The 24,000-nt window shown below is 59.7% G+C and overlaps 2 protein-coding genes across 14 annotated transcripts in view; one reads left to right on the top strand and one right to left on the bottom strand.

Annotated features, from left to right (window-relative positions):
• Positions 1-113: 113 nt before the first annotated feature.
• Positions 114-9,781, bottom strand: LOC112992461 (creatine kinase U-type, mitochondrial). Its single transcript, XM_064517757.1, has 9 exons — positions 9,566-9,781; positions 3,413-3,611; positions 3,161-3,256; positions 2,329-2,550; positions 2,143-2,228; positions 1,926-2,049; positions 1,621-1,755; positions 1,152-1,277; positions 114-358 (listed from the first exon to the last, which is right to left on the bottom strand). The coding sequence occupies exons 1-9, from the start codon at positions 9,712-9,714 to the stop codon at positions 242-244; spliced, it is 1,254 nt and encodes a 417-aa protein (XP_064373827.1). The 5' UTR covers positions 9,715-9,781; the 3' UTR covers positions 114-241.
• Positions 9,782-10,474: 693 nt separating this feature from the next.
• The window catches only part of PPIP5K1 (diphosphoinositol pentakisphosphate kinase 1), a 54,202-nt gene continuing 40,676 nt past the window's right edge, over positions 10,475-24,000 (top strand). For 3 of the 13 annotated variants that reach the window (XM_064517753.1, XM_064517752.1, XM_064517751.1), the window contains exons 1-11: positions 10,528-10,598; positions 11,474-14,754; positions 15,871-16,040; positions 16,395-16,569; positions 19,234-19,429; positions 19,536-19,626; positions 20,655-20,740; positions 20,985-21,139; positions 22,125-22,226; positions 22,482-22,643; positions 23,663-23,784. In XM_064517753.1, the coding sequence (XP_064373823.1) occupies positions 16,423-16,569; positions 19,234-19,429; positions 19,536-19,626; positions 20,655-20,740; positions 20,985-21,139; positions 22,125-22,226; positions 22,482-22,643; positions 23,663-23,784 (1,061 nt within the window). In that variant the 5' untranslated portion in view covers positions 10,528-10,598; positions 11,474-14,754; positions 15,871-16,040; positions 16,395-16,422. Of the gene's footprint in view, positions 10,599-11,152; positions 14,755-15,870; positions 16,041-16,394; positions 16,570-19,233; positions 19,430-19,535; positions 19,627-20,654; positions 20,741-20,984; positions 21,140-22,124; positions 22,227-22,481; positions 22,644-23,662; positions 23,785-24,000 lie in introns of those variants that run through there. The other 10 variants (XM_064517750.1, XM_064517754.1, XM_064517746.1 and 7 more) reach the window with 9 other exon arrangements.

Raw genomic sequence — 24,000 nt, 5'->3', positions numbered from 1 at the left:
GCGGCAGGGCAGGAGGCCCAGACCCGCGCGGGGCCTGTCCGCGGCCGGGGGGCCGGGGGCCCGGGGGGGCGGCGCTCGGAGGCGGGATACGGAGCGGAGCGGAGCAGACGGGCCGTGGCTGCAGCAGCGCAGGTTTATGGGGGCTGGCACGAGGCCTCGAGGGCTACAGGAGAGCAGCATGCGGGGCACGGCGCTGGCGCAAGCGGTGGGGAGGAGCCGGGTCCTGCCGCTCCGGACCGGCTCAGTGCCGGAACTGCGGCACCGGGGAGGGGATGCGGATGTCCTGCCCCTTCTCCAGCCGCCGCTCGCAGTCGATCAGGTAGTTCACGCCGTCTATCACCAGCTGCACCAGCTCCACCTGCGCCGGGAGCACGCGTGTCCCGTCGGGCCCCGGCCGCTCTGCGGCTGAGCCGCACCGGCACCGTGCCCGCCCGGCCCCCCGCACCGAGGGGTGCAGCGCCCAGACCCCCACCAGCCTCCCACACCAAGGGGTGCAGCGCCCAGACCCCCACCAGCCCCCCGCACCAAGGGGTGCAGCGCCCAGACCCCCACCAGCCTCCCACACCAAGGGGTGCAGCGCCCAGACCCCCACCAGCCCCCCGCACCGAGGGGTGCAGCGCCCAGACCCCCACCAGCCTCCCACACCAAGGGGTGCAGCGCCCAGACCCCCACCAGCCCTGGACCCCCGCACCGAGGGGTGCAGCGCCCAGACCCCCACTGGCCCCAGACCCCGGCACCGAGGGGTGCAGTGCCCAGACCCCCTGCCAGGCCCCCACACCAAGGGGTGCAGCGCCAAGACCCCCACTGGCCCCAGACCCTGGCACCGAGGGGTGCAGTGCCCAGACCCCCTGCCAGGCCCCCACACCAAGGGGTGCAGCGCCAAGACCCCCACTGGCCCCAGACCCCGGCACCGAGGGGTGCAGCGCCCAGACACCCCGCCGGCCCCCCGCACCAAGGGGTGCAGCGCCCAGACCCCCACCAGCCTCCCACACCAAGGGGTGCAGTGCCCAGACCCCCACCAGCCCCCCACACCAAGGGGTGCAGCGCCCAGACCCCCCAACGTGCCGCCCCACGGCTGCTCCGGTGCGGGCGCCCGGCGTGCACGCGCTCCCGAGCCTCCCCACCCGGACGCGGCCCTGCCCAGCGCCCACCTCCGACTTGCCCAGCCGGTCCAGGTTGGAGATGTCGAAGACGCTGCCGGTGGCGGCCGTGTCCACCCCGCCCGTCCCACGCTTCTGCAGCCGGAGGTTCTCCAGGATCTTGGGGAAGCGGCTGTCCTGGTGCCCGGGGAAAAAGGGGTGTCGGCGCTCGCCGGGACCAGCGGCAAGGGGACGGGGGCTCTGCAGCCGGCTGCTCCCCGGGGCGGCCCCGGGGGCCGGCGGGACCCGCCAGCAAGGGGAGGGGTGCGGGGAGCCCTGCCGCGAGCAGCCCCAGGGCCACGTCTGGGTCCCGGCCACCTCCAGCTGTGGACAGAGGTGCAGCCCGGACAACGGCTGGAGATAGCGCTGCTTCCCAGTGACCCTGGGCAAGACCCAGTGCCGGCTCCCCGCTGGCTGCCCCCCCCCGCCGGGCTGCGCTCCCCCGGCCCCGGCTCCCCGCAGGCCCCGCGGCGGTAACTACCTTGCTCAGCAGCGGCAGCTTGATGTGGACGCCGGCCCGCAGCCCCGTGCCCAGGTTGGACGGGCAGGTCAGGATGTATCCCAGCCTCTCGTTCCACATGAACTCCCAGCCCCGCTCCTGGATCAGCCGCTCCACCTGGGTCGCGGCAAGAGCAGCCGCTCAGCCCGGCTCTGCCGGCCCCGGGCACGCGGCCCCGGGGAAGCACGCAGGGACCAGCCGGGCAAGGGCCCGCGCGGCCCCATCTCTCCGTCCGTCCGTCCGTCCGTCCGTCCTCGGGGCCGGGGGCGCGGGCGGCGGGCGCTCACCTCCTTCAGGCCCCGGCAGAACCGCTCGAACACGCGCTTCATGTTGCCGCCCTTCTCCATGGAGATGATGCGCGTGTGGTCCTCCTCGTTGATCCAGATCAGGAAGGTCTTCTCGTTGTTGTGCCTGGGCGCAGGGCCGCGCTCAGGCCGCGCTCAGGCCGCGGGACCCCCGCCCTCGCCCCCCGCCCCGTGCCAGCCGCGCCGGGCGGGCGCTCACCAGATGCCGCGGGCGTCGGGCCAGTCGCGGGCCATTCCCGCCGCCGTCAGCAGCGGGGACACGGGCTTGTCGAAGAGGAAGTGGTCCTGGGAGGGAAGCAGCGGGTGGGCGCTCGCGGGGGGTCCCGGGGGGCGGCGGGGCCAGGGCCGGGGCGGGTCCCGCCCCCGGGGCGCCGCGCGGACTCACGTCGATGAGCTGCTGCTGCTCCTTGTCCGTCATCTCGCCGAGGCGGTAGTAGCGGCCCGCCAGGTCGCCCCCGAGCCCGTTGAGCGCCTCCACCGCCACCTTCTCCACCTCGCGCCGCTCGGCCCGCGTGCAGGCCGGCGGCAGGCTCAGCCCGCGGATGCTGCGCCCCGTCCGCACCCGGGACGACAGCACGTAGCGCTCGTCGAAGTGCCCGGTCTTAATCTGCAGCAGACGGGAGCTGCCAGGGCGCTTACGCGGCGGCGCTGGCACGGAGCATGGGCGCCGACCCCGTGGGGACCGGGCCGGGGCCCCCCCCCGCTGCCCCCATTGCCCCCCATCACCCCCCGCTGCCCCCATCGCCCCCCATCACCCCCCGCACCCCATTGCCCCCATTGCTCCCTGCCACCCTCCCATCACCCCCATCACCCCCCATCGCCCCCTGCCCCCCATTGCCCCCATCGCTCCCTGCCACCCTCCCCTCACCCCCATCGCCCCCCATCGCCCCCTGCCCCCCATTGCCCCCATCGCTCCCTGCCACCCTCCCATCACCCCCGTTGCCCCCCATCGCCCCCCGCACCCCATTGCCCCCATCGCTCCCTGCCACCCTCCCATCACCCCCATTGCCCCCCATCGCCCCCCGCACCCCATTGCCCCCATCGCTCCCTGCCACTCCCCCATCACCCCCATCGCCCCCCGTCGCCCCCCGCACCCCATTGCCCCCATCACTCCCTGCCACTCCCCCATCACCCCCATTGCCCCCCATCGCCCCCCGCCGCCCCCCATCGCCACCCCCCCGTCGCCGAGGCAGGCGGCACCGCTGCGGCCCGTGCACCTTGCTGGCATCCAGGTCCGTGACGTGCTTCATGGTGCGGGGGTTGTAGCCGTTGTGCCGCTCCTGGATCACGGGGTCGAACAGGTCGGCGAACACCTGCGGGCGCAGGGACCGTGCGGAGGGGGGACGGGGACCGTGCGGAGGGGGGACGGGGACCGCGCCGCCTCCGCACCGCGCCGGCCGGCCGTGGGCCGCGCTCGGGGGCGGCTGCGGCGGCAGGGCTGCGTTCCCGTGGGGCCGGCCGCTCCTCACCTCGTAGGTCTCCTCGTCGCCCGCCACCATGCCCACCGTCTTGATGAAGGGGTGGCCGGGGTTGTCCACGCCGGTCTGGATGCACTGGTCCAGGGTCCAGCCGTTGGGCGTGGCCTTGTCGCAGAGCCGGGCGTAGATGGCGGGCGTCAGGTTGCTGGCCATGCAGTTGTTGTGCTTCCGCAGGTCGGGGTACTCGGCGCTGCGGGGGGGACGCCCCTGAGTCCCGGCCCGGGGACCGGGGACCGGGCACCCGGCACAGGCTGCTGCCCCGGGGCGCGGGGGCACTCGCGGGCGGCTCCGGGGAGGAGGGTGCAGCCGCGCCGCTCACCCGGCCCGGCAGAGGCCAGCGGGGAGACGGCACCGCACGCACTGACCTGGCTGCCGTGCGCAGCAGCGCGGCTGGCGTGCACAGGGACACGGCCCGTGTGCACAGGGACAGGACTGGCGTGCACAGGGACACGGCTCGTGTGCACAGGGACACGGCCGGTGTGCACAGTGACAGGACTGGCGTGCACAGGGACACGGCCGGTGTGCACAGTGACACGGCTGGCGTGCACGGCAATACGGCTGGCGTGCACAGGGACACGGCCCGTGTGCACAGGGACACGGCTGGCGTGCACAGGGACACGGCCGGTGTGCACAGTGACACGGCTGGCGTGCACGGCAATACGGCTGGCGTGCACAGGGACACGGCCCGTGTGCACAGGGACACGGCTGGCGTGCACAGGGACACGGCCGGTGTGCACAGTGACAGGACTGGTGTGCACAGGGACACGGCTGGCGTGCACAGTGACACGGCTGGCATGCACAGGGACACGGCTGGCATGCACAGGGACACGGCTCGTGTGCACAGGGACACGGCTGGCGTGCACAGTGACATGGCTGGCGTGCACAGTGACAGGACTGGCGTGCACAGTGACATGGCTCGTGTGCACATCAACATGGCTGGTGTGCACAGTGACATGGCTGGCGTGCACAGTGACAGGACTGGCGTGCACAGCGACACGGCTCGTGTGCACATCAACATGGCTGGTGTGCACAGTGACATGGCTGGTGTGCACGGCAACATGGCTGGTGTGCACAGTGACACAGCTGCCATGCACAGCAATACGGCTGGCATGCACAGTGACAGGACTGGTGTGCACAGCAACAAGACTGGCGTGCACAGGGACACGGCTGGCGTGCACAGTGACATGGCTGGCATGCACAGTGACAGGACTGGCGTGCACAGCGACACAGCTCGTGTGCACAGCGATATGGCTGGCGTGCACGGCGATAAGGCTGGCGTGCCCAGCACCGTGGCTGCCATGCACAGCGACACGGCTGCCGTGCACAGCGATACGGCTGGCATGCACAGCGATACGGTGAATGCCAGCGAGAGCGGAGAGCAGCCCGCGCTGAAGGTTGACATTGGCGCAAGGACAAAGGGCCGTGGTAAACCCGGACGGGTTGCTGGGTGCGGCTCGTTACCGGCCCTGCTCCCGGACGAGCTCCCGGAGGCAGCGGTGGGCGGCAATGCCGGCCATGCGCGTGGGCACGGGCAGCGCGCATGGACCCGTGTGCTGAGCTGCTTCCACGACCGGGCCCGGGAGAGGGTCTTGCTCCCCTTCTCCTCCCTGGGCCTGCCCCAAAGCCCCAGACCGGGGGCTGCTGCCCTCCCGGCCCCTTCCTCCCGGTACCGGCCACCGGCCCGGAGGCAGGAGGCAGGAGGCAGGAGCCCGTTTCCGCTGCAGCGGGCAGGAGCGGCAGGGGCGCGCGACCCGCAGGGCCCCGGCACGTCCGTCCGTGTGCCCGTGGTGCCGGCTGCGGGGCCGAGCACACCGCCGGCCCCGGCCCCCCCGCCCGACCCCGCGTCCCCCTGCCCTGGCTGCGGCGGGGCAGCAGATCAGCTGAGCCTGATCCGCCGCTGGTGGGAACCGCACCGCCCTGGTGCAGGTCATTGCGCTGGGGGCACGCTTGCCGCTAATCAGCTCAGCGGGAGGCCGTCTCCCGACCTCATTCCCGCTTTAGCCAGGCTTTGCGCTTGTCCTGCGCTTGCGGGGATTGGCAGGGCAGGACCCTGGCAAAGCTCTTTACGGCCGGATCCTTCTGCGGAGGTGGTGCAAGGCTGGCTCCGGTCAGCCCAGGCGGCCCCGCGGCCCTGGGGACAGCCGTCCCCGCGCCGGGCGGCACAGAGCAGCTCGTGGGAGGCTCCGGGCAGGGGAGGAGGTGCTGGCGCTGGCCCGGGTCTGGGCTGCGGGAGCAAAGCTGGCCACACGGCCGGGGCCCTGGGCAGCCTCCCGGGCACCGGGACCCTGCTCCCGGGCCAAGCGTCCGCCCGGGGCGAAGGGTTTGGCTGCCGGTGCCCAGCCCCCGTGCTGCAATGCAGAGCGCTGTCGCCGCTGTCGCCTCCACCCCTGCGTCTGCAGGCCAAGAATGTGCGTTGGCCTTTCGCCTACAGCTTGGCCAGTGCTTGTGGCTTCCCGAGCTCTGTAGAAAGAGAGTTTGGGCTTACATTGCCTGCTCTGTGCAGGGAGGTCGTTGCTGGCTCTGGCCTGGCCGGGTGCAGGGAGATGATTGCTGCAGGCAGGGCCTGGCCCCAGGCTTTGCACAGTGGGGGCTCCCCCCCCCCCCCCCCCAGCTTGAGATGCTCCAGTTCAAAGGACGACGTGTCGTGCATGGGACGGCGCTCGCCCCCGCTTCCTCCACTGCTCCTGCCGCGCACCGGATACCGCCCCGCGTGCCCCCCCGAGAGACGCGCTCGGGGTGCCAGCACTGGCTGACCGGAGCGGGACACTGGGATGTGCCCGGCCCCCTGCCATTGCCGCGCTGCGAGTGCTGGGGCTGCAGCCGGCTGCGGTTCCCCCGGGGCCGGTGGCTGCACCCAGGGACCCTGCAGAGGGTGCAGAGGGCGGCAAGCTCACTGCCGGTGGGGATAAAGATGCTGCAGAGCTGTGCGTGCTACCTGATATGCTCAGTCCGCATCTCCACTGGGAAGCGTTCAACGCGTCCAAACCCCGGGCGATCCAAGCCCCTGCCTACGGGCTCGTGCTGCAGTGCTGACCCCGCTCCCGGGCTGAGCGCGCCCTCCCCCAACAGCCCTGAATCACCGCCAGCATCTCTTTTCAGCCGCTCTGGAACAGCCAGATGAGGCCGGACGGTGCCAGGGAAGCGGGGCGACTTGGGAGAGGAAGGTGCTAAAACCTCGGGGCTGTGCGCGCCAGCACGCCCGGCAAGGCCCGGCCCGGGCTGCCTGGGGGACGGCCCTCTGCCCCCCGGCTGCTCGCCTCCCGTGTGCCCTCCCGGCGTCCAGGTTTCTCCTGCCGCGGGCAGGACGATGACACTCTGGCCTTCGTGGGGCTGCCTTCGCCCCTCGATTTGTGTCCCCAGAACTGGTCATAAAACCATGACATTTTTAGTACCAGGCTTTTGTGCCCACAGGGTTTGCTCCCACAGGCGGTCCCTGGCTCTTTGTGCCAGGATATCGCGATGGGCAGCAAGGCCTTCGCTACCCCCGCTGCCACGCGCCCCGGCGCGACACCGCGGTCCTCCCCGCGGCCCCGGGACCTGGCCGCCCTGCGGTGCCGGTGCCCGAGGTGCTCTGCCCGGCGGAGGGAGGTCGCCCGCCAAGCGCTCGGCGGGGTCAGTCCCGGGGCCGGGCAGCCCCTCCCGAAGCCGCGGCCGCTGCGTCTCCCCCGGCTCCTCCCGGCCCTTCCATCTGCCACGAGGACCGTTCCCAGACAAATGCATCCTACCAGCAAGCTCAGCTCAGCGCTTCCTAGCCGCGTCCCCCCGGTTACACCTCCTGCTGCAGACCCCCTCCAGCCCCCGCTTCCCGCGGACGCTGCCTGGCTCTTCCCCGGCCCCTGCTTTCGTTTTTCTGTGTTAGCAGCCAGACCTGCTGCTTTTCCCGAGCCCGCTGCTCCTGCCGCAGCAACAGCGCTGCAGCCCCTCCAGCTCCCCCGCCCTGGCCGCGAGCACGGACCCGGAAGGCGTTTTGCGTGTGCAGGGAGCACGCTTCTGCGCTCGGGTCTGGCGGGACCCGGGCAGCTTTGCCCAGAGCCCAGTGCCCAGTGCGGGGCACGCACGGCAGAGCGGCCGCCTCGCTCGCGCCAGCCTGGCAGCTCTCACGGGGCCTCGCGTTTCCTCCTCCCCATCCTCCCTCAGTGAACACCCGATCTCTGGTCCTGCGGTGCTCAGGAAGCTTGACGGTCCTCTTGGGAGGCGAATAAACAGAAATATCCACCATTTAGCACCGAACTCCTGCCGTTTCCAGCTCCTCATTTCTGTGGCCCGACACAGCGTGTCTGAGCTCCCGAGCAAGCTCTGAGCACGCAGCTCTCTGCACGAGCAGAGCTCTCAGCCTGCAATGCAGAGCAGCGTCGCTCGCTAGATACACAGCGCTTGGTGCAGCGATCGCAGCAGCTACGTGTGCTTGGAGCAGCAACATCCCGACCCTTTCCCTGCTCCGGCCTTCGCTGCACGCGGTCTCTGCCGGCACCGGGATGGGGAGGACAACGCGCTCCCCGCCTTCCCGTCGTGCCGCCGAGCTGTGCCAGGCCAAGCAGCCAGCCCTGGTGGCGCAGGGCAGCAGGACCCTGCCGACGGCTGCAGCGTGTGTCCCCCCCCGGCCCTGGCCCTAACCGGTCCCGTGCTGGTGAGGCAGCCCCCTCCCCTCCCCGCCCCTCCGGTCCTCCACGCTCCGTCCTGAGCAGCATCCGGGGCCGGGCGGGAGGAACCTGCGTCTGCCTCCCCCCGGCCACGAGGCCGCTCGGCTCTCAAAGACCTTCTCTTCCTTATTGCCCGGGCGGGCGGCGCGACGGCACCCCAGTGCCTCTGCCGGGGGCTGCGGGTGCTCGCGGGGGGGGGGGGGAGCGCCGGCCCCCCACGGCAGCCCTTGACAAGGAGCAGTCCGAGCGGGGAGTGACGCGAAACCCTCCGCACTAGAGCTTGGACCTTAGCACCGCTCTGCAGCCGGTTACGCTTATCCGGCTTAAGGGATCAGGCACAGGGTGTGTAAATACAGCCAGCAGCTCCCTCGGGCAGCGCCAGCGTTATCCCACAAACACCCCGAGCCGGAGCCGGGGCCGTGCCCGCGTCTGCCGCCCGGCTCGGCCGGAGCTCCCGTGCAGGCCGGGCGCCGAGGCCTCGCCGCGCAGCTCGGGGCCCATCCTCACGCAGCGCCCGCCGGGCAGGGCGGGTGTCACCCCGCGCCTGCTCCCGCCGGCGAGCTGCCCCGGCCCCCCGGCCCCCCGCTCCAGCGACGGCCCCGCGCGGACGGACGGGGGGGGCCGGGGGGCGCAGGGCGTGCCCCCGCCGCGGGACGGACTGCTCTGCTTCCACGGGGCCCGTGGCCCCCCGGCCCCCCCAACCCTGTGCCTGCGAGGGGCAACGAGGAGCTGCCAGGAAACCTTTCTGCAGAGCAGGAGCAGGGCCTGTCCCAAGGGCAGACGTGTGCGAAGGCTGGTACGGCCAGACGGGGCCGGGCCAGGAGCTCAGCCAGCTCCCGGGGGGCTGCGGGGAAGTTTCTGCTCCGACACGGGCTCTTGCAGATGGAGGTCCCGGGTGCTTTGCCAAGGCACGAGGAAACGCAGCCTTTGGCTCTGTCCCGTTCCCACCGGGAGATTGGCAAGTCTCCCCTGGCTCCCGCGGCAGCCGGGCCGAGCCGGGGCGACTCCCTCGCTCGGTGCCCGTAGGCTTCTTCCCCGCCGGAGCCACGACAGCCCCAGCGCCGTCCTCCGCGGAGCCTCCCCGGCGGCCCAGCCGGCTCCCGAGGATTCCCCCCGCCCTCCCCGTCCCTCTGCCCACACCCGGCGAGGCCTCGTCGGCAGCGCTTTGCCCGTCCGTGGGGGCCGGGGCGGGTCCCAGGGTCTCCCCTCTCGGGGCAGGGCTGCGCGGCCCGGCCCGGGCAGCCCCTCGGGGTGGCGCGGAGCCCGCACGGCCCGGCGGCTGCAGCCCCCGGCAGCCCGGCAGAGCCGGCAGGTCCCGGCGCAGCCCGGCCGGGCAGCGCTGGCACCGATCCCCGCCGCCCCGCCGGTCCCCGCCGCCGCCCCGAGCCGCGGCTCGGCCCCGCTCCCGGCCGCTCCCGCCCGGCGCCCGCCGGAGCCGCCCCGGGGCCCCGCGCCCGGCCCGGAGCCGCCGCCCGGCCCCCGCCCGCCGCCCGCGCCCCGGTACCTGGGCGGGTAGCGCCGCCGCTGCCGGTCGCCCGCGCTGACCGTGTCCCGGGCGAGCAGGAAGCCGGCGGCGAGCGAGCCGGCGCCCACCATGGCCAGGAGGCCGGCGGAGCGGCGGCCCGGCAGCGCGCGGGCGAAGGCGCTGGCCATCGCGGAGCGGCGGAGCGGCGGAGCGGCGCGGGGCGGGCGGACGTGAGGGGAATGGGGACGGCGGCGGCGGCAGGGCGCGGGGGCGGGGAGCCGCCGGCGCGGGGGGGAGCGACGCCACCGCCACCTGCCCGGGCCGCCCCGCCCCGCCCCGCCCCGCCCCGAGCCGCCGCCGGGGGCCGCGGGGCCGCCGCCGCCTTCAGCACCGCGCCCTGGACAGCGCCGGCGGCGGCGGCAGCGCGCGGGGCACCGGGCAGCGCAGCGCACCGGGCACCGGGCACCGGGCACCGGGCAGCAAACGGCACCGCTGCCCCCGCGGGCGCCCCCCGCCCGGGACCGCGGGCAGGGCCGGGCAGGGCAGGGCAGGGCAGGGCCGGGCAGGGCCGGCGGCGCCGCGGGCGCGGCCGGGGCGAAGTCCGCGCACCGGAGCCGGGAGGCGGGGGGGCGGTGCCGGGGGCCGGCGGGGGCGGGCGCAGGGCTCGGCGCGGGCCGCCCCCCCCGCCGGAGCCGCTCCCCGGGACCCCGGCGCGCGGGGCCGCGGCAGCACCGGCCGCGGCCGTCGGGAGCGGCCCGTCCCGTCCGCCCCGTCCGCGGCCCCGCGCGCCGCCGCCGTCCCGGGCCGCAGCGGTCGCGGGACGCCGCAGGGCCGCGGCGGCGCCGGGAGCGCGGGCCGTTGCCACGGCGACGAGCGGGCCCGCGGGCGGCGCCGGGCCCGGCCGCCCCGCGCCCCACGTGCGCGCGGCAGCGCCCCTCGCCGCCGCCAGGGGCCGCCGCGCCGCCCGGCCCGCGTCCCCGCCCCCCGCTGCCGATTGGCTGGCGGCGACGGCGAGCGCGTCGTGACTGGCCGGCGGCGATGACGACGCGCGGGGCGAGCGCGGCGGCCGCAGGTGAGCGAGCGGAAATGGCGGCGCCGGCGGGGCGCCCCCTGCTGCCGCCGGTCGGCGGGGCGCGGTGGCGGCGCGGGTGCGCCGGGGGGCTCCGGAGTCCCGGGGCTGCGGGCCGGGCCGGGCCGGGCCGGGGGGGCGGCGACGCTGCTGCTGCTGCTGCTGGGCCCGGCGCGGCGGGCGCCCCGGGCAGGTGGCGGGGCGCGGCCCAGCCCTGCTCCCCGGCGCGGGGCCTGCCGCGCCCGGCCGCCCGCGGGGCTCGGGCCTGCCCCCTGCGCCGCCCTGCCGCGGCCGCGGGCGTCTCTCGGGCCTGCGGCGGCGCCCGGCGGCTCTCCCGGCCCGGCGGCGCCCGGGCTGCCTCTCCGCCGCCGCGGCCTGGCCGGGGGCCGCCGAGCCCAGGGCGGCAGCCGCTGCCGGGGCCGCGGCGTCTCGCGGAGCCCCTCCGCGCCCCGGCGGCCAGACCCGGCCGCGCCGCGCCAGCCCTTGGGGGGGGCCGGGCCGTGTGTGCCGCCCCTGGCAGCCGTGTGCCCCCCTCCGCGGGGGGACGGACGGGACGGGGCGGGGAGCGGCCGGGGGAGCTCGCTGCGGGCTGCCCCGCCCGTGTCCCCGGGGTCCGGCCGGGCGGGTGCGGTGCCCTGCAGGGCTGGTACCGGGGTTTGAACTCGCTGCTCTGCGTTCCCTTCCCCGTACCGAACACCCGTGTGAGCGCTCCTGCCCTGGAGCGGCCCGGGGAAGCTCTACTCGTGAGAGGTGGTGGCTGCCGTCTGCTTATCACGGGGCGAAAGCCCTCGGTGAACCGCTGTTACGGGAAGTTCATGTGCGGTGAATGAGCTCCAGCTTCCTCCTTGACGCTTGTTTTCCTGCTAACATGCTGCTAGACAACCTCGAGACTCCTGCGTGGAAGTCTTCTGGAAAGTGCGGAGGAGCCGGACTGGTTAGTGTTTGTACCCCGCCTGATGCGTGAGGAGAGGGTGCAAGTACGTGAGTAACCACTCCGCAGGGAAATTATCACTGCTGTGCACTGGAAGGAAGGGTAAAAATTACAGCTTTCGAGTGCTAGTGGGTCCACAGGTTGCAGTTGGGGAATTATAAAGCAAAATTAGCCAACATATGAATCCTTCTAAAATTAAAGGCATGCATATTTAAGCTTGTTTCTATTCTTTCCTCTTTTTAAAAAACATTGGGAAAATTATTTTATGCTTCAGTTTGTTAATAAAAAAAATTACTAACAATTACAATCTCAGAAAATTTGCTGCTCTGAATTTTCGCATTTAACAAATGATCCCATGAAAAAGACAAGATTGGGTCTCACTGCTACACTTGCTGTGTGAGCAGCATAACACTTGCTCAGAGGTAGAAATAAGCCAAGAGTTTTTACTAAATTTGCAAACAGCAGCGCTTTCCCTGAGAGAGAACTCCTCCTAGTCAGGAAGCATGAAACGTTTTAACCATTGACGTACTCCATCTGTGTTTGAAATTGCTGATGGATTTGGGGTTACCGAAAATGCCTCTCAAACAGGCAGAATTGCACTTTTAGAATTGCACTTTTAGAATTGCACTTTTAGAATTGCACTTTTAGAATTGCACTTTTAGAATTGCACTTTTAGAATTGCACTTTTAGAATTGCACTTTTAGAATTGCAACTTCGGTATCCTGGTTTTGAACACATTGAACTATGCAAATGGAACATGGCAAGCTTGTTTTAATACACTAAGTCCAAATAGCTTTTAATTATTAACTCTGCAATAGTTTTGTTTTGAAGCAATTAAGAGTTTACGCCACTTAGTTTTTGACAAGAGTACAGCATCACCTTTTGCATTTAAGTGTGTAATTAACCTTTAATACAAAGTCCTTATGACAATGGGATTAACTCTTTAGGCAAAGTTACTTTGCTGGTTATACACATGTGAGATTGAGGCCCGTTTTCAGTGTGTTTTAATGCGGTTTTATGGAGTTCAACAAGACCTTCCCAGCATTAGTATTTTTTAAAATACCAACTGCACGTATTCATAAAGATTGCAGCGTTGCAGATACTTGAACTGCCTTAAATCAGGCTGAGGTTCTACAACCTAGTTCATCCTTGCCGCCTTGCACGCGGTGGTGCCCTGTGCTCTGCTGACCTCCATCCAGATGCTTCCCCTGGGTTCCCGGGAGTGCACAGGCCTCGTGTCCCGACCTAGACCCGCCTCTTACGGGCGCTACCGCCAGCGGTGCGGTCAGCCTTGTTCGGTTGCTGCATGCTGCAAGCAAAGGCAGCTCTTGTCCTTCAGCCCTCCGCGGTAGGGACTGTACTTTGAAATCATACAGCGGCACCTATAACAGGTTCCATTAATAACATTAAAAAACTTTCACTGGTGTGAACAGTGTCAATGCCACATGGTGTGCAAAGTCAGTATAAGACCTGATCATACTCCCTTCTCTTCTAAATTTTTGGTATTTCAAAGTGGGGCACAAGATACCTCTCTTAATCTGTGAACACCCTTAGCTGAACAGCACCAGAATGATCTGCTGGGGAACCTGAAAACATCTTACTGTCTCATTTCTTGTCCCTAATACAGGGCAATCTAGAGAGCTGAAGAATTAGTCCCAGAACACTTAGGGCAGGCAAGGCTGACATCTCAATTTTAGGTTGTGTGTCAGCAGCTCATGATTGCCGTTAGTTAATTACCTTAACCTTTGGTATGACTGTGTAGCAGATCATACGTGCCCTCGTTGGGAGGCAGCGCAAGAATGTCTGCAGCTGTAAGTAGCTGGCGTACGTTTCCTCATGTGCTTGTGATGGGATTAGAAAGTCTGAAGATCTGTACTCAAAACCATAACCTTGCTTAACTGAGTTTTTCTGTGTGTTGTTTTTTTTTTCTTTTGTTTTTGTGTGTGTGTGAGGGCTGTGCTTTTGACTCTCTCAGTGAGTTCAGCCAGCAGTTTTAGCTCAACACTTAGTTTTCCTGCTGTGGTTTGTGAAAGGTTGGAGACCTGCAGCACTCTCAGCACATGGGTACTGGCCTGGATGTGTGACCTTTAGGAGCAGTCAGCTCAGGAGGCAATGAGAAAGATGAGGAACCATGTGTTCATCAGCATATGCGCTTGAGAAGCAAACACGGCTGCTGCCTGCGCATCTCGCATAGCTCTAGGTTTGGAGAAAAGAAGCAGCAGTGAAGGTGTGGGCTGAGCACCGTGCGGGAACTTTGCTGGTACTGTTCCTGTAGGAATTTGCCACACCTCTGGCAAAGTAAGCTCTGTGATAGCCCAGCACTACAGCTGGTTCAGGCATGGCTACAAAACCTGATGTTACTAGCATTTGATACCGACCAAAATAGTGCTCCATTGTGCGTTTCCCTTCAAGGGTCACGGTCTGTTTGAATTTTAGGCGCCTTAGTTATGCCTGTGGCTGACAGTTCTGTTACATCGAGAGGCTATATCCTGGCTTCATAGAAATCCAGAGAAGAGATCTAGTTTGAACAGAAAGTTGGAGAAGATTCTGGTTATGCTGCCACCCCTTCCCCACGCCAGAAACAACCTGTGGGATAACGAGGCTCTCGCTGTTAACACCAAGGGGGTTCTTGACGCTTCAGTGAGGCTTTTTAGTATGGCGTGTCGTGACCTATGGAAATAGCTACAGGGTAAGGTAGCGGCTTTTTTTCTGGGATAGAAGCAGGAGTGTAGAGAACCTGTTGATTTCTCAGTTCTTAGGGCAAAGGTTTTTCTGCTGCCTGATCTATTTTTCAAGGAGGGAGGGGAGGGTAAGGGATTGGAGAGAACAGCCCTCCTCCTCTTCTCGCATGCTTTATTTCATTAAATCATCAGCCCCCAAGCTGACAGCATACTTGCTGAGGCCTCTTTCTGTGCTGACATGCTGAGGCAGCAGAGCCCAAGAACAAAGATAGTTCCTGAATAATTTGGGAATCCTACTCTTGTCCGTGTTGTATTAGTAGGATTATATGGAGCACACAGTGAAAACTGCCTGTACAGCCTGGTCTGCCAGCACTGTTACTGGCACCAGCAGAGAGCACTGATGGTGAATTACAGCTTTGACCCTTGCTACTTTAGACACTCTTCTGTTCTGGATGAGCACCGTGCCTCAAGGTGCATGCGGGAGCAGCGTGCAAGCAGAGCGTTGGAGTGAGCTGGCAGTAATGCCGAGGAGATCGTCCTTGGTACGGTAGGAGCAAAGTTTGGTCTTGGTGTGTCGCCTCTCTGGTGTCTGTTGTGTTGGCGTGGGCTCCCCCAGTAGATCTGGTATGTTAACTTATAGATGTGCTGTTGAGCCCCTTTCTCGCAGTGTGGCTTCAGGGCTGTTTGGTGTATTTCTGCTTCGGTGCTCTCTCTGAGCACTTACCTGGTGAGTCTCCTGTCCTCTCTGAGAATGTGCGCAGCCTTGCTGCGTGGAGACATACTTTATTTTTACACTTATTTCCAGGGGGATTTCACAACCAGCTGGGTTGCTGTCTGTGTGTTTGATTCTTTTGCTTGTTCCCACCCTGCTCAAATAGATTAAGTCAATCTCCCTCCTTTGTTCTCCATGAGGGGATTCTCATCTACTGTGAAACTGCTGGCAGCAGGCAGATGTCATCTGAATGGTCTCCTCTGCTCTGTGAAGAGCTGTCAGAGATGACGGGGAACTGATGGAGCTGTACACGGCAGTATAGTGTGCTGGGGTATGCTGGCTGTAAGGGGAAGCGTGCTTCAAAAGAATAGGAAATGCAATAACTGTCAGTCTGAGTAATGTTGGAAATCATTTAAGAGCCTGAGAGGCAGTGGTAGTGTGTCTTGTCCACTCTTAGGAAGTACTTAATAACATAAGGTGTTTACAAAGTTCTCTTCTCAAGGCTGCACATACTTGCACAAGAAGAATGCTTTTCACCATTTTATAGTTGGGGAAAACAAGATAAATGGTAACTGCTTGACATTTATGCACGTGCAGCTTTTGGCAGAGGTGAACAGCTGTGTCCTTGGTGCATACAGGCCATACGTACGGTGTGTTCACACTGTCAGTTGTGCAGCAGACAGTGAGTGCTACTACATAGATGATAGTGCAAGATGCCCTGCTTTCTTGGTGTGTATATATAAAGCATATATTATATCTTGATAATCAGTGTCTGTGGTCACACAGTAAATCAGAACTAGCTTGCAAACCCAAAGCCCTGATCTGCAGCCCAAACTATTGCTGTTGCTTTCTCTGTGTCGTCTTTCCTTATCTAAGAGTTGTCACTTCTTCTTCCTTTCCTTCCTCCCTCAAACTCTCGTGCCTCTCAGACTAGTCTTTCTGTTATTGTAGGTCGTCTTGAGCTAAGGGAATGAAAACTGGGGATTGGAAATTCACCTTCATTCTCCTAAGCTTCATCCTAACTTCTGGAGTCACAGTTGAAGTCTTTGGGTGTATGAGGCCACACATATATCCACTGTCCTGGTCAATGATTTAGGCAACGGATTGGAGCATGCATCATTGTAAGGTTTAAATTATTTCAACGCCAGCAGTGACACTGTCCCTGACACTGTCCCTTTCCCACTTGCTGCAAATGGGTTAATGGGTCTGCCTATCTAATATGCTTCTGGAGCCACGTGCGCCCTCCCACCCCGAGAGTCTCCTCCAGCAGCGCTGGCTCCTGCCCCGCCTCTGCCTGAAGGCTTTCTGCCCCCCACCTTGGTTCTCCCCCTTTGTGCTGGGCAGCCTGTCCCTGGGTTCATTCAGCCATATCAGTCCCTGAGCTGCCCGTCCTGACCTCCTTCCAGTAGCATCAGCCCCTGGCTTGCCCAGCGTCGGCAGACCTTCCTCATCTCTTTTGTGTATTATGATTCCAGAGCGGGATGGTCGGCCACCAAGGCTACAATGTCGTCCCTGACGACCTCCAGTGAAGGAGAAAACCCCACTCCCAGGTTCGTTGTGGGTTCCAGGGATGATGAGACGGACTTCCTCGGATCAAACATGAAGACAGACGAAATTGATTTCTTTGAAGATGATGAAGAGGAGGAATCGGTAAGGAGGTCCTGGCATTCTGGGTTGGAGCACCTGTGCGGAATCTGTGGGTCTCAGCCAGATTTTGAGTGGTTACCGTGGAGGCCACAGGCCGTCAGGACTTCAGGGTCTCGGCACCAGGCCACATGGCACAGTCGTGTGGAGGGGCTGTGTCATCCCTGATGGGATGCACCGCGCTGTCATACTGTCAGGCTTAGTGTCTCATGGTGCAGTAAATTTTAGCCTTTTTGCTTTGCAGGTCTTTTTCAGGTCCAATACCAGACAACTTTGTCCTGTCAATTTAAGCCTAAATCACTTATGAATCTTTCTGTTTTGCTAGGGAAGTTTTTGAGGAAAACTGTGGGAATTGTGAATAGGGCAAAGAAGTGTGTGCAGAGTTGAAGCAGTTCCTCTTTTCTGTACTCTGCAGGAGCAGAATGCAGAAAGGAGAATCATCCCCAGCTTCTCATTGCTTTTGGCCCTTATTCAACCCACTCCTCTGGTCTCCCGCAATGGCCTTTGTTAGGGGCATTTGTTCAGAGGCCCTTCCGTTCACTGAAGTTCTTTCTCCTCTTAGTGGGCTGAATGGACTGCGACTTGTGCTAGACTGCACTGGCGTAACCTTAGGATAGTACGTAGTGGCCTTGCAGAACTTTAATCTACTGTTTTCCTGTCTTTTCTGTTTGGTGTATGATGCAGCCTCTGAGGGCCAATACAGGTGTATCCTGTAGCACAGGTAGAATATGTAATGGGCAGCATGTGCTGACCTCCTCTTTAAGGATGGTAAAGTAGCTCTCTAAAGATAATGCAAAGGAAACCGTGAATAGCTGGGACTTGTCTCTGCAAGACCTGCAGGCAAGGGCACTGCAATGGAGTAAAGAAACTCCTGACCTTTTACTCTGTCGATTCCACTGGGGCTTATCGTTTTAAGTTGGTGGGGAGGAGGAGGTTGGTGTTTGTTTTTTTGGAACGGGCTGACCAAATTATTCCAGAGTGGGGTGGAATGCACCACCACACTTTGCTCTTGAGAAAATCATCTGTCCATCCCAGAGAAACTGTTTGATGCCTTTGACATGTTAGAAGTAACATTTCCTCCTCTCTGGGTAAGAGGAGCTGCTTTTCCCCCATGTGGAAGCCCTACAGTGTTGCATGGTGATCTGCTGCCTGTTCCAGTACAGGATTCCAGACAGAAATTGCATTGAGGATGAAATATATCAGCAGCCCGTGGGAATTCGCCTTTAGGAAGAATCCAGTGATACAGTATTGATGCTCCAGTGATTGGAGTGGCAAGTGTTTGTTGCATTTTTAGGTGGTTGAGACTGCCGGGTTTTTTTGGTTTGTTTTTAATCTTTTTCTTTTCCCCGCACCTCAGTTCTTGCTCCATAAGCTGTGACTTGTAAGAGAAAGAAGCAACTATTTTTCAGTCAAAGAGATGTCAGATTGGAAAACTGACTCCAATAGTCCCGGCTAATCAGTCTAGCTGAGAACTGAGCAAAGTGGAGCTAAGGAACAGTGAAAGCAGGGCAAGTCTAGGGAGGCAGATTGGAGCCAAGAGTGAAATCTGCTGTTTTTCTCTGTTATGTGCTGTGTTCTGCACCAGGGCCTTGGGGTGCTGCAGGGGCTTTGCTTCTCCTTGTGTGAGTTGCTGGGGCCGTATGCCAGCGCAGCTGTTATTCACGCTGGCTCTGTACTCTTAAGTCTCCGTTGCAGCTGTGTTGTTGACCTAGGAGCCTATATGGGCTCAAAATACACAGCGTTATGTACCTTCATACCCAATAAAGAGCTATTTTAGCAGGTGGGGCAAAGGAATTGGAAGCCCTTAGACTTCCCAGATACTCTTTTTGCTGTGGAATCTGAGCCTTTGGCTTTGGGAGTTGGTGCAGTAACTTCACAAGTCTCAGTTTACAGTCTGAAGCCACCATTCTGTGTCTTGTATATCTGCAGTCCTACATGTATCTCTTTAGATGACCTCACTGAGTTTAATCTTGCCTGGGCCAGAATTAATCTGTTGAAAACACCCATTCTGGGTTTAAAAAGTCAGCGATGGAAAATTCACCACAGACCTTAGCCTGTTTCTCAGCTTCTGTTATTGGTGCTATTTACAATACATGCCTTTTCTCTGTACTTAGTTAACTTAACTTCTTCCCACTGGATCTTGCTGTACCTTTGTCAGGTAGATGGGAGAGTCCTTGGTGCTGTTTCTCTTCTACTCGTAGCTAGTGCTGTCGTTTCTCCTTTGTTTTCTCTCGGACAAGACAAACAAGCTGAGCTCCTGGAGTCTTTTGCTATACAGTACAGCATTTGTGGCTTTTTGGAGTCCTCCTGACTATCAGCGGTCTTTGTGAGTTATAGGCCAAAGAACACAGTACAGGATTTCAGTCCCTGCTGCTTTTTCCGGTGCCAGATATTTCTTTCTGACCTTAGCATTAGTGCCAAGAAGGAGGAAGAGATACAGATCACCTGGCAAAGAAGCCGTTGTTTTGGGATGTTTCTTTACGACATCTACAGGTGAAATCTAGTGGGAGCTGGAAGTGTATGTGGGTTTGAGTCTAGCAAGAGCTGGGAGTGGAGGTGGTTAGAAGAAAATCCCTCACTTGTTCCCAGTTGCTGTATTTCTGTGCTATTACAGTTTGAATTCAGTAAAGTAGCTGACCCCGTACTAAACTGCCCTGTGTCTTCCCTTAGCCGCCTGACCGGCAGATTGTGGTTGGAATATGTGCCATGACCAAAAAGTCCAAGTCAAAGCCCATGACGCAGATTCTGGAGCGTCTGTGCAAGTTTGAGTATATCACAGTGGTGATTATGGGGGAAGACGTTATTCTGAATGAACCAGTAGAGAACTGGCCCTCTTGTGACTGCCTTATCTCCTTCCACTCCAAAGGTAAAAGTCTGCGTGGCAGGCCTTATCCTACCCGAGATCTGCAGAAGGGCGTTTCCATTCATCTTTTTCTTTTCTCCCTCCCCACCCCCACCACCCTGCATTTCAGGATTTCCACTGGATAAGGCAGTTGCTTATGCCAAGCTGTGCAGGCCGTTTTTGATTAATGACCTTGATATGCAGTATTACATCCAGGACAGGTAGGTGCCTGGGATCCTCTAAAGCCTCTTCCCTCTTCAACTGATTCCCCTCCTCAGCGTGCTGTGCAAGCTTCATCTTCCTGGCCATAAGCAAATGAGGGGGAGGGGGAATGACATTTTGGCAGTGGCTTTTAGGGGTTGTTCCCCCGTAACATGAAGGAAATAGGTTTGGGAGTGAAACCACTGAAACATGGCATATTTTATCTTCTGGTACAAATGCACTGTAAGGAAAGGCTGAGTGAATTAAAAGAGAACATGATCTCACAGAATGAGACTGGCATGACTAAGACAAAAAGATTGGTCTCTGAGGAAGAGAGCCAAGTAGTGAGATGGGATTCCGGGGCAGAAATTGGGAGCAGCAAGGCCAGGCTGAGGAGGGAATATTGGAAGGCGTATACCCCTCCCTCGAAGAGGGTATATTGGTAAGACACTTCAAGAGGCCTTTCAGTCAGCTCTTGGTAAGTTAAGTTGATGGGTTAAGTTAGTCAGAAGTCAAATGCTAACTTACAGTCATGTACTTCAGTTCATGTAGTCAGAGTGCTTTGACTGCAGATGAGTAGGGTTAATACCAGACACCAGACTTCGCACGTCTTTGGGTTGTGGGCAGCATTCCTGTGGGTGCTGATAGGCACCATACGTTCTACCTGGTGAGAGAAATGCAGCTCCCCCTTTGATGTCAGGTGCAAAGTAAAGCACGGGCGATGGGCCGCTGAGTGTGACGACACCCTTTGAGGGGGTACATCTGGGTAGTTAGCATTTGCTGGGTGTGTTGCTGTGGATTGGGCATCCCCATTTAAGCCAGGCAGAGGTCTAATCTGGGATGCTTCCATAAGGGGTAGGGCTGAGGCATGCCCTATAGCTTGTGGGTCTCATCCGGAGAGCACACGCTGAGAAGTATTTGCATTCTGTCTTGAGACTTTATGTGCATTTGACTGTTTTTCATCAGTGAAAATGAAGCCTTTCCCTTGGTATGTACTGAGGACCTTCCAGACTCTTCTGTTGATCCTCATTGTTTCTGTCCTCTACAGGCGGGAAGTGTATCGGATTCTTCAACAAGAGGGAATAGACTTGCCCCGCTATGCTGTGCTCAATCGAGACCCTGATAGACCAGAAGGTAAATGTCCAGGCACTGCTGAGAGCCATTTTTGCATACTATACCATTTTAAGATATTCTGCAGAGATCAGCACTGATAATGAGTTGAAACAGGCCTCATTCATAAGTTTGTCAACTGAGTTGGACACTGATCAAAGGCCAAAATAATGAAGTTGGCTGACTGGCCAGGACCAAAGGGGTTCAGCTCTGCAGTAGGGCTGTTTGCCCCCTTACCTAACATGCTGCTACTGTGCTTTGTCTTCAGAATGCAACTTAGTGGAAGGAGAGGACCACGTGGAGGTAAATGGAGCTGTTTTCCCAAAGCCATTTGTAGAGAAGCCAGTCAGTGCTGAAGACCATAACGTGTATATTTACTACCCAACCTCAGCAGGTGGGGGCAGCCAGCGGCTCTTTCGGAAGGTGAGGGGCACTCCAGCTTTGCTGTTGGAACCAACAGATCTGTGGATCTGAGAGACCTATGTGACTTCAGGGGGGAGTTTTGGGGAAGGGAGAAGGAAGATCTTGTTTTGGGGTAGTCTATACCTTTGTAAAATTTACAGTTAAATCCCACTGAGTTGGGAATTGCAGAAAGACACATTCTGGTGCTAGTGCTGACTGCACTTTCACTATCCTCTGTTTTACCTGTGTCCTGTTTAGCAGTCCTTAAGAACTGTGTCCCTTATTGAACTGCGTAACTGTCTTTTCCAGATTACTTCTTCAGTTTATCAAGATGATTTTTTACTTCTGTTCTTGTCCTCTAACATGCTTGCTGCCCTTAGCTTAGTGTAGCTTGTAATAAATGCAGTATTTTTTCCTAGATTCCACAGGAAATCTGTGTCTGCCCTTACTCACTTCCTCCGCTTTACCAGCGAACCATTAATAACTATGGAATCTGATTTTCCAACCAGTTATGCATCTGCTATTAGTAATCTTAAAATGATCGTTTCCTTAGCTTTTACATAGAGGCATGTCACTTGAGATTGTATCCAAAGTCTCACTAAAAATGAAAATGGCATTAGCTCCTGTCTATAAGATCTGTTGCATTGTCCTAAAAAGAAGTTAATTTGATCTGACTATGATTTGTCATAACTTGTTATAATTTGCTTATTAGCTAGGCTCCTTACCTTCTGTGTTTTTATCCACTGTTTTTGTTCCATATTCTTCTAGTGATTGGAGTCAACCTAGTGGTCTATAATAACTTTTTCCTCTTTAAAGCCTGGAAAAGGACGTACTTAGTGTCTGCATTTTGGAGTCTCTTCTGTCCTTCATGAATTATTGTGCTATAATAGCTGGGGGTTCTGAGAGATGTTCAGCTAGTTCTTTAATGAAATTTATGTTGTTTGTCCTTCCATCTAAGGAAAGAAAACCTATGGTCTACCCTGAAGTTTTTATTCTATGCTTTCAGATTGGCAGCAGGAGTAGTGTGTACTCCCCAGAGAGCAGTGTAAGGAAGACAGGCTCATACATTTATGAAGAGTTCATGCCTACAGATGGCACTGATGTAAAGGTAAGGAAAACCTGGGTAGCTGAAGTTTGGGCAGTCCTACTTAGCAGATTCTGGAGTGTTTTTTTTTTTAACCTGTGAGGTGCTGATTGTGCAGCTTGGATCAGAAAGTGAGGAGCTAGTATTCTGCAGACCCTAACAAGAAGAGTGTATGAGAGCATCTAATCTTTTTTTCTGTGTGTGTCTGCAATAGAAATACTTTCTGGAGGCTGCAGTTAGTCTAGGGGTAATGTCAGGAGTAACTATTTCTCTTCTCAGGTGTACACTGTTGGGCCAGACTATGCCCATGCAGAGGCTCGCAAATCCCCTGCTTTGGATGGGAAGGTTGAACGGGACAGTGAAGGGAAAGAAATCCGTTATCCAGTCATGCTGACTGCCATGGAGAAGCTAGTTGCCAGGAAAGTCTGTGTAGCCTTTAAGGTTTGTGTGTTTTCTCTCCTATGCAAGCAGAATGCTCCCTGGAATGTCTGCTCCATGACTCAGGCACCTGTATGAGCTTGAGTCTGTTGCCCGTACCTATCTCCGACGTGTCTGTGTTCCATGCCTGGTGCCAGTTCTCTCTGCCAGCTGGGTGCAGGTGGCCCTGGCAGTTTGCTGGTCAGAGATGGCTGGGAGGGCGGGAGGGCCTACAGCAGATGCCTTCTGTGCTGGGAGGTGGCTGGTGCCCAGCTTGCGTCTGAGCATTTGATGTCAGATTCTAAGCATGCTGCTGTCCATCTGATCTGCACTGATCCCTCCTTTGCTGTTTCATGCTTGTGTGGATAGCCTGGTCATCTTTTCCTTGACCTTTTTCATCCTCTTCTTGACCTGGCTTTGATGCGTATTTGTGTTTTACTTATAGGTAGGTGGGGTGAATGTGTATGTGAGTCTAGGTAGAGTTATAGGACCTGTTCTGCTTCATTAGCAATGTCAGCAGAAGCAGCACTTGGCTACTTGTTCCTGGACCCACTGCAATCTGCATCCCATGTAGTTGTTCTGGTACAGCTGTGGGTTTATTCTGCATTAAAACCTTTTCCATGCGTTGGTGGATGTCTGTGCATGCACTGCTTATTTTCTCTATCTCTGTAGTCTGGTTCATAACAGCTGAATTTAGAGGCAAGAGAGACAGGAGCTTTCTTATACCCTTATTGCTCTTTGCAGTAGCACTAACTTGCTTAATACAGGAGTTCATGGATTGGGCCCTTGTTAGAGCTGTGAAGGTGTGGAGATTCCTCTAAAGGGCCTGTTACTGCTAACTGCTTCAAGACCGATGAGACAGGCATGAAATGGAGAACTACTACAGCAATTGTGCCTTTGGAGACGCCAGTGGAGCTGAACTGGACAGTGTATGCTGACAGAGTGTCCTCTCAGCCCTGCTTGACTTATGCATCTGCTGTCCTGCTCGCTGTGCTTCCTCACAGTGTGCCTATGAATCCTCTGTCCTCTGTTTCCTCATGCAGCAAACTGTATGTGGGTTTGACCTCCTGCGAGCAAATGGCCACTCATTCGTTTGTGATGTGAATGGCTTCAGTTTTGTGAAGAACTCTATGAAGTATTACGATGACTGTGCCAAAATCCTTGGGTATGTAAAATTCAGGTTTAGGTAGTGGGTAAGGGAATCTGTAGCAAAGCATAGTGAATTTGGAGTCCTGACCAGTATATGTGGGAGAAGTCTGTGCATGGTTCAGATGGGGACATTTGTTCAGCAGGGGAAGGTCTGGCTTTGGGAGGAAGGGGTTAATTATTCTTAGCCCCCAGAGTTCCTGCCTGCATTGGGATTAGCTATCTTTGTCTATAG

Source organism: Dromaius novaehollandiae, chromosome 10 (assembly GCF_036370855.1).
Source record: "Dromaius novaehollandiae isolate bDroNov1 chromosome 10, bDroNov1.hap1, whole genome shotgun sequence".
NCBI classification, from domain to species: Eukaryota; Metazoa; Chordata; class Aves; order Casuariiformes; family Dromaiidae; genus Dromaius; species Dromaius novaehollandiae.
Note: the sequence above shows the minus strand (reverse complement) of the source record. Positions and strands in the feature narration are given on the sequence as shown.

Coding starts and splice junctions, on each gene's coding strand:
- LOC112992461 (XM_064517757.1), bottom strand. CDS start 9,714: ATGGCCAGCGCCTTCGCCCGCGCGCTGCCGGGCCGCCGCTCCGCCGGC. Junction 3,257..3,412: donor GCGACGAGGAGACCTACGAG/GTGAGGAGCGGC, acceptor CTGCGCCCGCAG/GTGTTCGCCGACCTGTTCGA. Junction 2,050..2,142: donor CCCGACGCCCGCGGCATCTG/GTGAGCGCCCGC, acceptor CCCTGCGCCCAG/GCACAACAACGAGAAGACCT.